Below are 13955 nucleotides of genomic sequence, written 5' to 3'. Positions count from 1 at the left end.
CTAATGTTAGTGGGTCATGTGATTTAGCGGGACTCGGTAAGGGGGCTCCGGGGCCCTCCGAGCGCTAAAGCGGGGCCCTCCGACCTACGACCTCGCCAAGATGTGCTAATCCGTATATAATGAATACGCGGAATAACCATATTCTCACAACCGTACTTGTACAGTATCAAACAGTGCGCTATGTCACGGCCTCGGAATAGTAGATGATATTGAATCAATGTTTTTATCTAAACTATTGTAGCCATCGGCGAGAATTTCGAATTTGGAGGAAAAAGGAGAAAGGAAATCTAACTAGATAACTAAGAGGCTTTATACAGTGAGTTGAAAACAGATTCCCCTCTGCACACACATACATTATTTCTCGGCCTGTATCCAAAACCACATTATTCCATATTTGGACATGTAATTATCTATTTTCTAAAGATGAATTTTCAAATACTAGGGCCGCTGCATTACGTATGATATTGTATATCACACGGAACTTTGATACGCTCCTACCTCCATACTCTCATTCCGTGGGTCACCCTTCTGCTGCACCGCTCCCTCAAGAATTACTAGAACTCTATGTCTAATATGGCATCAAGACTGCCTAACCCAAGCTACAATTCATTCATGATATGATACATAGCCAGTCGCTAACCACCCCTGAAATGGCTGATGCGGCTGAATGCAGCGAACGATCGACCAAGATTATATGCAGGAACTTGCGACTGTTCGGAAATGTCCATGCCCCTCCAAATAGTATCGGTCGGGAATCCACCATAACGCTACTGATGCTAGAATTTCTCCGCGATTATCTGCTGTGCAAACTGGGGGCTCTATCTTGACGAAATGGTCGTGTTTCTATGGGGACGAGTTTCGGATGCTCCCCACGACCTCGAGTATTAGGCGAGCAATTGCGTTTATAGGTTGGTCCAAAAAGAACACTCGACAGAGGACTTAGGAGCAACATGCAGAATTGTGAGAATTATATCTTCATAATCGCTCAAAGTTTGAGTCATACGGTACTCTATCCGAGCAACACATTGACGACGAAATTTGCGAATGGCTCTTATTTGGCTGATTATTTTAGTGCTCGGGATGCAGAGATGACCATCCGATTCTGAGAGCAGCTCATGTTTGAGCTCTCCATGCCTATTGGCCTGGCATTAATTGGATATTTAGAATGGCTGAAAGCGATCGAACAATATAGCACCGAGACTCCACACTTCTCTTGATGCATGACGCAACTGAACGCGACCTAGAAAATAGAAGACACCCACAAAAACCTCCCACTTATTATCAACATTCACTCTCAAAATTTGGTCACTAATACTAGCTGACGTTCAGGCTTTCAAGTTATCCCATTGTAATGATGAAACGACCCCACCATCCACGAGGATGTCATTGCCTGTGATGAAAGATGACTCTGCACTGACCAAGAATGAGACAGCATTCACAATGTCCTGCGGCGTTCCAACGCGACCAACAGGACTCAGAGTGATGAATTTCGCAGCTGGGCCATTGATTTCCTGGCGCCCAGCGCTTGTAGAGATGACCCCGGGACTAACGGAATTCACTCTCCCTCCAACGCGACCCCATGCTTGAGCTGAAGCCTGGACGCGTAGTAAATTTCCGCGTTTTGACAGGCCATAAGCCCGTGCAGTGCCATGAGGATCGGCCTTGTCAATCTTTAGAGCGGGGTGATCTAACAATTGATCCCTAGACGCTGTCGCGAGATGACGCTCTAGCTCCGATGCTAAATTTGATCCCATGTGACCGGCCATACTCGCGACACAGACCATGCTCGTTCCGGACTGCGCCACCTCTAAGAAAGCATCAAGAGCATTGACAGTGCCGAGAAGATCTACTTCAAGGATCTTTTGCGCACAACCTGCGGACGGGGACAAGCCAGCTGTATGGATAACTGCTTTGATGGGTCCATGCGACGCAGCGGCCTGTGCAAAGCGGCTGACAGAATCATAGTCGGACACATCCACCTGGGATATTTCAACCATGTAGCCATCATTTGTTAAGGTTTCCTGAGCCGCAGAGAGAATCTCGTTTGAGAAGTCGGCAACAAATAGTCGTCGACCAACGCCAAGGCGTCGAGCGATAGCCAAGCCCATACCTCCGCATCCAAGGATAGCAATGCTTTTGGCGGACATACTGATTATTCACTTTGTGCTTCGAGGAGGGGTTCTTGCTGATAAATAGACTGAATATGAACGTGATGCTTCGGTAACTGGGACTTCATCTGACCCTCAAGGGCCCTCATTCTCGTAAAAATTCCCACGCTTTACCCGATTTGGATGCATTAAAATGATGATTAATCTTAATACAGATCTGTTATTTACACCATAACAGGTTACTCTTGTTCTGTCAGGGTGCAGGGTCAGGTACAGATATATTAGGAATTGACGAACAGCTTAAGCTACAGGTCAGGCTATCTACAGATACATAGACAAGACGCAGCTCGAAGAGCTGCAATAAAATCAGCGCCCAGACACAGATAGATATTGAAATGGGTTCCGTCGGAAGTTCAGGGGAAACCGGAGGAGTCGATCATCCGACTGCACGAGGCCTATATGTAGAAGACCCAATTAAAACGAACGATTGATATACTCTATATAATGTAGCCTAGAGTACACGGGTGCTTGAGTGCTTGATGAGTGCTTGACTATCCATATGTGGCGAACACTGGCCAATTCGATGTCGACCATGAGTTGAACGATATCGGCGTTTCGTACCGGGTTAACTGGCAGAAGGATCGCAATGTGATGCTCGGTTAGTAGTATGTGATAAACAATGGTGCCGAATCCTCCTTGCGAAATGATTCAGTGCGTACTAGATTACTAGTTCAATCACTTAAAAACCACTACCGTTGCATAAATTATGCAAGTCACGAAATTACTATGATTAGTAACAAGTTGGGTATTTGAGTAAATTCTTGGGTATACCAGATGGGTTTTGGGTATACCCGAGGACAATATCCAGGTCTAAACCCCAACGTGAGCCACATTGATAAGAGCCAGTCTGGGCTCAATAGGGAGAAACTATTGATTCGTCCGACTATCTGCTTATTTACAGTTGCTTATTTACAGCAGCTTATTTACAACAGCCTCTGTCCTGGGCCTTAGACTTAAGAGCTCCAAGACGACAGAAGCATGAAGATTGGATTGGCACGTCAGCCACCTGCAGGGCAAGGTCAAGTGCCTGCTTGATAATGCGCGCCTCCGGTTCACGACCCAGGCGCTTAAGACATTCATGATACCCATGCAATGCCCAAACGTTGTTAGGATGCTGGTGAGCGCGAGTGAGACAGCTATCGAATCCAAGGTCCTCGGCATAGGCCTGGGCAGCCTCTTCCACGTGTCCTTGCTCGAGCATCAAGGCAGCATACGCATGCCGGGTAGGTACCATCCAGCCCCAGGGCTCGGTGTATTGAAGAGCATCATCAAAGTGAATGGCTTTCCGCAGGCTCGCGAAGGCTTTGTTATAGTCACCACTCCGGTATTCAATCTCACCGTCCAACATGGCATCCGAGATTTTAAGAATGTCGGAGATCAAGTTCGGGAAGTCCTTGCGAGTAGGAGGAATTGTCTTTGCAGCAGTGTGGTATAACCCTCGCTCCTTATCCGCCCTTTCGAGGTCTCCCGTCGCGGCCCAGGCAATTCCTTTACCGTAATGAATCATGGTGGTGGTGACACAGTACAAAGCTTGATCTTCAGGCAATGGGAGACCCTTGATCTCTTCCCACATTCCGAATCGAATGTAAACGTGGACTCTGACAGCCTTGAAAAATTCCATCCAATCCGCCAACGGCGGAACATCAACTAGCAAAAGGTCGTCAGTAATGGACGCTTCCATGTGGTCAGTAGCATCAAGTGCGATCCTGAGTTGTCCAGACAACATGCCGGCATAGATCAGAGAGTGATAATTATGGAATCGGTAGAAACTATAAAAATTTTTACCCCCCTCCTTAGCCAGATACTTCTCGTCCGCATTAACAGCCGCGGTGTTGGAGTCAATCGAACGCCGGTAGTCACCGATTAGGACATCCAGATGCGTCGGCATGTGATGAATATGCCCACCATCTGGGACAAGGTGGCGAAGCTTATCAGCGGCAGGGAGTGCAACACCAGGCATATTGGACATTTCCATGAAATGGATCCAGAAGTGGAGAATGCCAGGGTGTGAGTCGGAGGCTCGATTTGCTAGAGCCGAGTCAAAGATCCCTCGGACTTTGTGGATAGGAGATCCTTCAATGGGAGCACCACTCTTGACTTCAAACATCTTCCGAAGAGCAGTATGCATCAATGCATCGACGTACAAAGTCGTTATATCCATGTCAGTAGAGCCGTACTTCAGGAAGACTTCTTCCATAGCAGCTGCATAGGATTTGTTGAGAGCCGAAAAATCAGAGACCGGGCGGTTGACAGGGAATCGGAATTGAATTGCCTTGATTAAGGCCCGTTCAACTGGCTTGATATTTTCCTTGTCGGCTAGCTCCTCGGCTTTTCTCGATGCATAGTAACAAACCTTGAAGCTATGTTCAAGATCAGTGGGATCGAAAAGCTGCCAGGACTTGTTGTAGTTGGGCCCAGTTGCATAAGTCAGACCCCAGTAGGCCATTGCGCAATCGGGGTCGTGGGCAAGGGCTTGCTCAAAGCAGCGGTAACCCTCTTCATGATTAAATGCATACGACCAAATAAGGCCACGGTCAAACCATGTCTGAGCGTCCTGGCTTTTGGTGCTAATTGTAAAGCTGTGGGTTCCCAAGTCAAAATACCTTTCGGTTGGCGAGATTGGCGAAGGGAGGGGGGGAAATTGGAAGGTTGGCATATTTGCCATGAGATCTCACAATATTCGTGAGGGGCTCTAGTGGGTTCCAAGAGTAAAAGAGTTGAAAGGTAAGAAGAGCTTTTCTGACTTCCTTGTTGTTAAGCTTTTTGTCAAGGAAAAGGATTGACAACATAGGAATTGGAAGGATCAGGGACCTTTATAGCATGTGGTAAACCTAGTTAATGATGAACTAAGTCTCCGATATGTTGGAAAGTCTCCGATATGTTGGAAAGTCTCCGAACTATTGGAAAGTCTTCGAATTCTTGGAAATCGGTAGTCAATGTTTTCATGATCATAGAGATATGCGATTATTGTGATTCTCATGAGCAGAACAGTGCAGAGCTGTGCAGCTTTGGCAGCAGCAGCCTATACAAGATTGTTGTTGTCGGCTGTACCTGTGTCCTGTACAGATCGGAGTTTGAAGAAAAGAAATAATGCTCGTCGTTGGATGATGCTGCCGACAAAAAATTTACGATTTGTTGGTCGTCAGCATGAAACCAATGAACTGAAAGAATGATCATGATGCAAGAGCAAGATGAGCCCAGGAAGGTTGCAATTACAGGCTTAGGAGAGGTTGGGAAGACCTAAGTGGTCCTGGAGCTAGCTTAACGCTTACAAGACTGGGATATGGACTGCTCGGTTTTCTGGCTCCCATATATGAGCTGTGCGATGGTTGAACAGACATACCTGAATATTGGAAAGGCACTTGGACTTCACGATGTGAAGCCGGTAGAGGTGAAAGAATAGCTCAAAACATATCTCGGCTCTGAAGATGCCGGAAAATGGCTTTTGGTCTTTGACAATGCAGATGATATGAAAGTGTGGCTACCGACACCGTCAAATCATTTTCATAATTGCCTGAACCTATAATAAATGATACAAGAAGATAGTATGATATTTATTTCATTTAGTCCTGATGTCTAATAGCAATGTAGCTGTAGAAAATCAAGAAACTTAAGCTGTCTATTCGTGATCTCAAGGACGTTATATTTTGATAAATCTTTTATGGCTGCGGATATCTTTGGATATATGGCAGGCATCCAAGATATCCGCGCTAGCATCCATGGACATCAAATGATCTGATTATATAGTAGGTATCCATCCATAATTGCTTTCCTCTTTGCCTAATCCATAACTGAGTCGCGAGTCAGCTACGGTTGAAGCATCAGGAGCTTCTCTTGAGTTTGATAATTCTACTGAGATGCTAGTGGATTCACAGACCCATCTACGGGTTGAAGACCAGGAAAATGATGATGAACTTGCACGGTATCTAGCAAAAGGTTTATATTCCAGTTTGTTAATGTTCTTGATGGCCCCTTTTTGGTATTAACATAGGCTCTGGGCAGAGGCTCGAAGCCCAGTGGTATTTCCTTTCGCTCCCGCCGAGAGTTGATAAATGACCCGACAATTCCGAGAAGTGCGAGGTGATTAGGACTCGTCCATGTATCAAGGGCTATGGATATTGCCGTATGCCTTGGTTTTCCCGCCAACAGCTTCTGCTTCACTGTCTCAAACCTAGTGTTGAGGAGACTTCGCAGTTTCGTCCGGCGCGGGAAGGATATTTTTGGGTCCAGGAGCCGAAGGAGATCCACCAATGCTGGGCTGTCAATCGCTCGGAAAGAAAGGTTGAGAGAGATGATAGCTTTGAGAATATACTCCGTGATATTCTCATCGGTCTCTGGCGGCAGGATGTCGTTTGAGATGGCGGAATATGGTCGCTTGGAACCGGTTTTCCCTGAAAGGCTTTGTGATCAAAAGCAGATAATCCACTTGGCGCCATTTTTCTTGGTCAAGCTTGAATTGTACATATTGATGAATGATGTGTTGTGCTGGATGGCTTTTACGCCCATCTAAGATGATGAGGAAAGATCAGCATTGGGCGTAAATGCAACCACCCTGAGTAGTGGTTAATGGCTTAATGCAGTAAATACAACCGGATGCTTCACAATAGAACATTCAATTTGAGCTATCCACACGATTGATACACTCCATCGCCTCTTTAATCAACACCCGCGTCCCACCCTCCTTATAAACACCACTTGCAGCGATCAACTCCCGTTTCCAAAACTCCCATTTGTTCATATCAAATTTCCTGTCAGGGGTATTCTCATCGGTATGATCCCTCCCCATCTTGCAATTATACCGCAGCTTCTCAGCCGCATGTATATACCATATGCAGACTGTCCGCACAGCCGTTTCATAAACATCCTCAGACTCAAAGGCTCCATTCAATTCAGAGTATGCAAGGAGAGAAAAGTCCAATGGGTCGAAACTGTCAGACTTATCATCAAAGGGCTCGGATGTAGCAGTAGCCCTTGCAAAGAAGATGCTCCTATTCTCCCACTTTTCTATTTCCTCGGGCGTATGTTGGGTGTAATGCCCTAAAATGATATCTACATCAGCCACTAAGCATCAATATGAGAAAATTTACACTTACAGAAATCTTGCAAGTCAGAAGAATAGTAACCAACACATGGAAGTTCCGTCCACAGCTTCTCATGATCATAGATCAGCTGCTCTCCCGTCCTTGGATCCATGACTGCAACCTTCTGAAGCTTCCTCATGAAGTTGAGGAGATTAAGCTGGTTCTCAGGCTTGGTATTTGTTGCGATATCGAGAGCAAGGTGGCTAATGTTCCAGGCGAAATCTCCGCCAATTGTATTTTTGGGCCATTTACCAGATAAGGCTTCTGCTTTTGTAAGTTCCACAACTTGTTGAACCGCTTCCTCGGGTGAGGCATTAGGGTTCTTGACGAGGTTTTGGAGGAGTTGGAATTCGGGAGTTAGTATTAAATCCGGGTCGTATTCGGCGTATTCATCGTATTCGTCAGCCATAATGATGGTTTGGTTTAGGTCCAGAGGGATGGAAAGATGGTAAGAGAAATCGACGGAATTGATAGAAATCAAATACTATAACCCGATAATCACACCAAGCTTGAATGTCGAAGGATTCAATATGTAGAATCGGGAGGAGTCGTGTGGCTTGTATATATGTACCGTTGGCGCCGATCGGCCCGCTGAGACCGCCTGGCCTTGGGGCAGTGTTTCTAAATTAACTGCACAACCTAGTCTTAACAGCCTCGTGAGAGGGTCCAGGGTGCCAAATAAAACAAGGCTTCACTATAACACGGACTGCTGGTAAGGCTGACTGCCAAAAGTATTCCTAATGGGGCGATCGGAGCCTGCGACGAAAATATGCCAAATTAAGAAATCACAGCTTTTTCGGGGTCCATCAGGATAAGCTAGTAACGAGATGTACGCTATAGGCGGACAGACAAGGCTCTCTCAAACGCCCCCACGAAAACTCCAGGGAATGCATGATTCTATACAAACAAGACTGCATCAAATCAGGGTATTAAAGGCTGGCCGGTAGGCCCAGATATGTTTTCAATTCATTCCCATCTGAAAAATCCATTCTCCTCACACAAGCATCCTCAAAACCCCGGTTTACAAAACGTTTAACTATCGCTTTATAATCACCATCTTCAAAATGTTGTTCAACTTCAAGTCTATCTTCCTCCTCGTTCTCGCCGCTAATGCATACGCCTCGCCAATCTCTACGGCCGGTGACACTGCCCTTGAAACCCGCATTCTCGAAGCCAGGGCCCAGTATAAGGACGTTGATTGCAATGGCAAGGTCTTCAAAGCAGATACTCTGAGATCCTCCATCTCCAAGGCGAGAGAGGTCCAGGGACTTAAAGATCAGAAGAAGCCGGGATATAGTTATCCCAAGCCATACGGAAATGACGGCGGGAAAATGTTTCCTGGAGCTAGCGGCCTATATGAATACCCCCTGAACAGCCCAGTCTACTCCGGAAGTAAGTCTCCCCCTTCGTCTTAAGAAACACCCTGTACTGATTGCACGGCTACAGAGGGTATACCCGGCTCGTATCGCGTTATCATGACTTCAAACTATGGCTACAAGGGCGCCCTTCTTCACAAGGGCGGCAATACCTTCCAAAAATGCATTAATGTCGAGGACAAGAAGAAGCAGGAAGAGGAAGATGCGAAGAAGAAGAAAGAAGAGAGCGACAGACAGTCGAAGGAGGCAAAGGAGGCAAACGAGAGGAAGAAGCATGGAAAGGGTGGCAAGCGCTAGGAGCTTCGCATTGGATTATCATGGATTATATGTACTATAGCGATGGTGTTTTTGAGGTTTCTGAATTACCTCTGTTGGTGTACAATTACTTGATACTAGACCTGGCCTGGCCCACGGGCCGCCCATTTGGCCCAAAATGGGCAAAATCTCAGCTCGCACATGCCTTGCATAAGTTATCTCTCTTTTATTTTAATTTTCGCTGTATCAGCTTTACAAGAAGAAATCATCCTGAATCGATATGGAATGTAACAGTTATATTCGAGTTTATATAACAAGTTACATCACATTGCTTAATTTAAACTTCATATCAGTAAGCCATCTTAATCGTTTTCGAACCCTTCCTGATACGATACCCGCTGGGTTGACTGCTTAGGTAAATAAGGCTCATTATTTGATTTGGATGAATGCAAATATAAGATGAAACACTCATTTGCCTCTTTCTTCCCCAACTCTGCTGTTATGAAGGCTGCGTAGAGTTAGATGTAGGGTTCTGTTCCTCTGTATTGCTGATTGGATCGACTCTATCCTCTATATCCTGTTCACCTTTTTTCTTTTGTGCCAATTCTATCTCATCTCCTGTAGTGAGCTCTCGGGTGAAAGCAAGCTTGTTAGGATGGAATGCAGTTGGTGGTCTCAGCCTGTGCGGCTGATGACTTCAGCTCATCTTGGTATACATCTGCCCGTCACTGTACAATGTATATATAGCTCTCACATTGGCCTCACATTCAAGAAACCAGCGATTAGTTCTGAGGACAGCAGCCCATAGCCTTTCGCAAGGGCGGTAATACAGATCTATTTTCTTGTGCCTCCGTTTTTCCTTTCCCGTTATCAAACCTAAGTAGTGGCAGCCTTGACTCCACGTAACATTCTGGCACTGTGAACCTCCGGCCATGTGCCCCAGCAAGAAGAAACAACGGCGTCGCATCTCCAGACCAGTAGCAAATAAATCTGGGCCGGACGGCATGCGAGAAAAAGGTAGCTATGTACTCGTAGTTCGACGAAGAGGCGCTGATGAAATCGAGTGTCCGCTTCACTTCTTCTGCCGTACCCTCACTACCCTGTGGTATATCTTTCGAGGATTTCCAACCCTGGCTATGTTTCACGAATGTCGTTGGAAGACTGTCGACAAGCGCTATAGCAGTCCATTAAAGGTGGGAAACCATAGCATGCATATTGAGGGGCTCAATTTCACCGGTAAGACCTCTGCCACAGTAATCCGATAAGACTATCTTACCTCGTTTCACCTGAGGAACGCACATCCAGTCCCACCGCACAAATCGGATGTCCATTGTATTATCTAGAACCTCACGACAGTGCGCTAGATGGAGCCCTTCCACTGTTGGGATAATCCAAAGAAGGTTTCCTGGGGTGTGTTCAGCTAGCTCGTCAAATTCTGCCCACATACCCCAAGTGTATGAAACGATGCCATATCCAGTCGATTCAACCTGGCTTTTGACCTCGGCGTAAGGGTAGCTGCCGAAACACCACTCAGAGGAGCCATTCTGATAATTATTCTATAGTCTGCATTTTGATATATCCCCAGGTACTAATTTTTTAGTTGCCATGGGCGTCTTTCCATCTCTCGGTTGTTAAAGGGCCGACTTTGTGTGGCTTGATCTAGAAGGATCCATGTCAGGCCTTTGGCTCCTCTTGGCGGCCGCATTCAATGCTCGGAGTCGAAGGTACACGATATTAAGTGACCTGCGCAGTCTCAGTTGTTTATTCTGGGCAAAAGAGGCCATTTATAACCGAGTCGCTCAATGATATGCGTTTCGTTCTGGCTGGCAGTGGATTTCCAACTGCGTTTGCGTGGTTATGGTGTGCTTTCGCACATTGTCGGTTCCATCATTTCGAACTGGCTCCCTGACACCCGGATAGGTCTCAGAAGAAGATCCTAATTGGAATCGTTATCTGAATCTGAGTCGTCACCTTTCTCAGGGTGCTATGGTTTGGCGGCACCGCTGATTGCAGTAACCCGGTTCATAAGCTACTGTATTTCGAGCAAGCGTGTGTCGGGAAGTGAGTGCGTGGTAGGGCTGCTCATTTTTAGTGTGACCATGTCCCTACGCGAATGGAACGGCTCGTTTTGATATTATAGGTTTCATATTTTTAAATCACATTCATCGAAGCCCGATGAAAGTTGGGCAACTGTCGCAAGTGCAAAGTCACTGGTAGTACCGAATCATTTCAATCACCAAAATGTCACCGTCATATTCTTTCCTCCAGAGTCTCTATCTAATAGCTCAAGAGCAAAAATGCCTTTTATGTGTAGTGCATGAGCAGAAGGACTCAGGCATATCATGTTTTCGACTCTCTCAGAATCGCGGAACGTCGTGTCTGAACCTAACATATTTGCACAGGAAAGAGATAATTTATTAGGCTCTTGTCGGTCTCTAATGAAAGAAACTAGAATAACCCTCAAGACTGCAGAAACCTAACCCTCTGGGTTGCCAATGTAGTGACCTAGGTGGCTATAGACTCTGCGCCAGTCGAGAATAAGAAGAGTAGAGGGAAAGATGGATCGTTTCAATAGGCTTTCGCTTGATATTATGCCTAGCTCCTTTATCCAGTATAACGGAATACCTCAGCACACAAACAAGGCGACCAATCATCAAAGCAGTTAGCCGCGCGGGAGCTTGTTTGACGGCTTGATTTTTAAAGTTTACGCGCGCCATCCTGATTCCAGCCGATGACTTGCCTCAGGTACATAACCGTTCCTGCATTTGAATCCTGTCTGTATGGATTTGTTGCTTGGCTTATCTGTGAGCTTATTTCTGGTTGGTAATGTTCGAATAATTAATACATGCGTGGACGGAGACTGGCTTTTATTTTGAAATCCTGAATCGAGTCATATATTTTTTAGTGTTAATAATCCATCATTGTTTCTACAGAGCAAAAACAGATTACAAGTAAATATTGAATGACTCAAACAAAATAGATTCTTTTTCGCTCATCGTTAGATCAAGGTATCGAAAAAATATCCCGAGAAAAAGGAGAGTAAATCCATCAGATCATCCCCCAAACAAATATCACCGGAAAATGAAACGCCTTATAAATGCACCATTGCGTCCATCGTCATGAGAAGAGAGAAAAGAGTAGTAGAGGGAGAGAGGGAAAAAGGAACAGATAAAAGGGAAAGATGAAAGAATGGAGAACACCACCCATCAAATCCACTCAAACCACATCTATCGCCTGCCCTTGCTTTTATCGTAATTCATCACCCTGCGCTTGCGATGAGTCTGGGACAATTTCCATCGACAATAAAGAAGCAACATATCCTTCAGCAGGACAAACGCGCATCCACCAACCACACTTCTTCCCCAACGGGTCTGCAGCAGCCCCGGCCTGCCACGTTCGAAAAGCGAGTATGGAGTCGTAGTCCACGATTTCGGCAGAACGTACTTAAGGAGCCCTCCCACAGATGCAGATATTGCCGGGAATACAAGTGCTCCGAGGACCACATCAGCGATATTGCTGGTCTCATTGATAATATCACCTTGCCGCCGGCCAAGCAAGTGGTCATCTTGATTACCTCCCTCGTTTTGCTGTTGATTTTCCTCTGGTGCTGCCGGTTCATCGCCACCCATGCCCATCTGTAACTCAAGGTTGATCACTACATGACCATCTCTGGCGTCACGTGCCCTCTGATCCGCCTCCGCTTGCTCTTGTGGTGGCGCATTGTCGTCGAATTCGTTGACGTTATCCGCGGTACGCGGTTGCACCTCGGAAATCCACTTTCGTTCAAGCCGACCAAAGAGTTTCTCATACAGCGCACTGTAAAAACTGTTCACGTACGGTAACGCCGCGAAGGTCATGGCCGCAGTGGGCGGCCAGAACTCAAGAGTAGATTCATGTCCGGGGTGCTGGCTGGCGAAAAAGAGGATAGGAATGGCGGGAAGAAGCCCCTCCGCATAACGGGTCCGTGAAAAGATTAACGCCAACGGTATGAGGGGCAACCCGAGACCTAATCCCGGATTCCACCCCGCCTCTGCAGTTTCCTCAAGGACCTGTCGTGCGTCCTCCGGCCCAAACACAAAGTACATCGAATACACCCCATGTGCACAACATCCAGCCCAGACGGTACCTGCCATTGTAAACACCATACCGGGAAGAACCATTCGACCCGCAATCCGTTCCACCAGCCGCATAACATCCACGATATAACTTCGCGGACGCAAAACCACAATCTCCGTCTTACACTGCGGGCACATCATCTTCGCACCGCCATCGTTGCGCCGACGAGATCGCGGGTTCTCCATATCGGCCAACCAGTCGAGTAGGCAGGACTCATGAGCTGTCAAGGCACAGGGACACGGTGAGCGCCATTCTGCATTCAGTGGTGAATCCTCCGTCTCATCAGTGTAGCAGATCCAACATTTTCGGGGTTCGTAATCGGATGGATCGACGGGTGGGGCCTTGCTGGGCGATAATTCGGACTTGCTGAAGACCACCGTCTCTGTATTTTCTGCCGACTCCGTTGCTCGAGTTTGGGACTGTGAGTTGCGTTCATTCTGGGTGGTAGACGTCGAGCCATCCGATGGCCGTGCTTCGCGCGCCACAGAATACATATCAAGTGTATTGCGGTTGTTTTGGAACGAAATAGAGAGCATAAGACAAGAAAGAACCAAGAAACCTCCTAAAAGAGAGGAGCAGAACTCAGCATTCTTGCGTAATTATAGGACGGCGGGACGAGTACAACGAAGGCAAGAAAATACCCAAGTTTAGCAGAATACTAAGTGGTGCAAGGCACACACCAAGTCATGTGACAATGGAAGAAAGAACAGCCAGAAACAAGAAGAAAGAAATGAAAAAAAGGATTGTTGATGATGAAATGAGCCCCAGCATTCAACTCCCTTCAAGGCATTCTCGGATACGAACCGCGGCTTTTTACGGAGCGCTGGCTCAAGGGGCGGTGCACTCTAATTGGCCGATCCCTCTATTCATGTCAAAGGTCACGTGACACAGGGCGGGGACAGTCGGGATTATATAAGGATCTCCGTTCTAGGCAGCGATCACGTCAACCGTCGGCCAAA

General features: G+C 46.7%; 5 protein-coding genes across 5 annotated transcripts; 1 reads left to right on the top strand and 4 right to left on the bottom strand.

Annotated features, from left to right (window-relative positions):
* Nucleotides 1-1325: 1325 nt before the first annotated feature.
* Nucleotides 1326-1997, bottom strand: EURHEDRAFT_449738 (dehydrogenase; the record flags this gene model as incomplete). The annotated part of the gene is made up of 1 exon (XM_040783838.1): nt 1326-1997. The coding sequence occupies one exon, from the start codon at nt 1995-1997 to the stop codon at nt 1326-1328; it is 672 nt and encodes a 223-aa protein (XP_040641976.1).
* Nucleotides 1998-2972: 975 nt separating this feature from the next.
* EURHEDRAFT_409624 (TPR domain protein) lies at nt 2973-4934 on the bottom strand. Its single transcript, XM_040781132.1, has one exon. The coding sequence runs from the start codon at nt 4822-4824 to the stop codon at nt 3088-3090; it is 1737 nt and encodes a 578-aa protein (XP_040641975.1). The 5' UTR covers nt 4825-4934; the 3' UTR covers nt 2973-3087.
* Nucleotides 4935-6597: 1663 nt separating this feature from the next.
* On the bottom strand, nt 6598-7831 carry EURHEDRAFT_409623 (DUF3632 domain-containing protein). Its single transcript, XM_040781131.1, has 2 exons — nt 7262-7831; nt 6598-7205 (listed from the first exon to the last, which is right to left on the bottom strand). The coding sequence occupies exons 1-2, from the start codon at nt 7656-7658 to the stop codon at nt 6781-6783; spliced, it is 822 nt and encodes a 273-aa protein (XP_040641974.1). The 5' UTR covers nt 7659-7831; the 3' UTR covers nt 6598-6780.
* A 91-nt stretch (nt 7832-7922) lies between these two features.
* EURHEDRAFT_409622 (uncharacterized protein) lies at nt 7923-9100 on the top strand. The gene is made up of 2 exons (XM_040781130.1): nt 7923-8641; nt 8696-9100. The coding sequence occupies exons 1-2, from the start codon at nt 8314-8316 to the stop codon at nt 8920-8922; spliced, it is 555 nt and encodes a 184-aa protein (XP_040641973.1). The 5' UTR covers nt 7923-8313; the 3' UTR covers nt 8923-9100.
* A 2632-nt stretch (nt 9101-11732) lies between these two features.
* On the bottom strand, nt 11733-13737 carry EURHEDRAFT_409621 (RING finger domain protein). The gene has a single exon (XM_040781129.1). The coding sequence runs from the start codon at nt 13488-13490 to the stop codon at nt 12108-12110; it is 1383 nt and encodes a 460-aa protein (XP_040641972.1). The 5' UTR covers nt 13491-13737; the 3' UTR covers nt 11733-12107.
* Nucleotides 13738-13955: the final 218 nt, after the last annotated feature.

Source organism: Aspergillus ruber (genome assembly GCF_000600275.1).
Source record: "Aspergillus ruber CBS 135680 unplaced genomic scaffold scaffold00004, whole genome shotgun sequence".
In the NCBI taxonomy this organism is placed as follows: domain Eukaryota; kingdom Fungi; phylum Ascomycota; class Eurotiomycetes; order Eurotiales; family Aspergillaceae; genus Aspergillus; species Aspergillus ruber.
This window is presented reverse-complemented; position numbering and strand designations above follow the sequence as displayed.

Excerpts from the sequence above, each read along its gene's own strand:
- EURHEDRAFT_409624 (XM_040781132.1), bottom strand. The coding sequence starts at position 4,824 with ATGCCAACCTTCCAATTTCCCCCCCTCCCTTCGCCAATCTCGCCAACC.
- EURHEDRAFT_409622 (XM_040781130.1), top strand. The coding sequence starts at position 8,314 with ATGTTGTTCAACTTCAAGTCTATCTTCCTCCTCGTTCTCGCCGCTAAT. Across the intron at positions 8,642-8,695 it reads CAGCCCAGTCTACTCCGGAA|AGGGTATACCCGGCTCGTAT; the intron begins GTAAGTCTCCCC and ends GCACGGCTACAG.
- EURHEDRAFT_409623 (XM_040781131.1), bottom strand. The coding sequence starts at position 7,658 with ATGGCTGACGAATACGATGAATACGCCGAATACGACCCGGATTTAATA. Across the intron at positions 7,206-7,261 it reads TTCTGACTTGCAAGATTTCT|GGCATTACACCCAACATACG; the intron begins GTAAGTGTAAAT and ends ATATCATTTTAG.
- EURHEDRAFT_409621 (XM_040781129.1), bottom strand. The coding sequence starts at position 13,490 with ATGTATTCTGTGGCGCGCGAAGCACGGCCATCGGATGGCTCGACGTCT.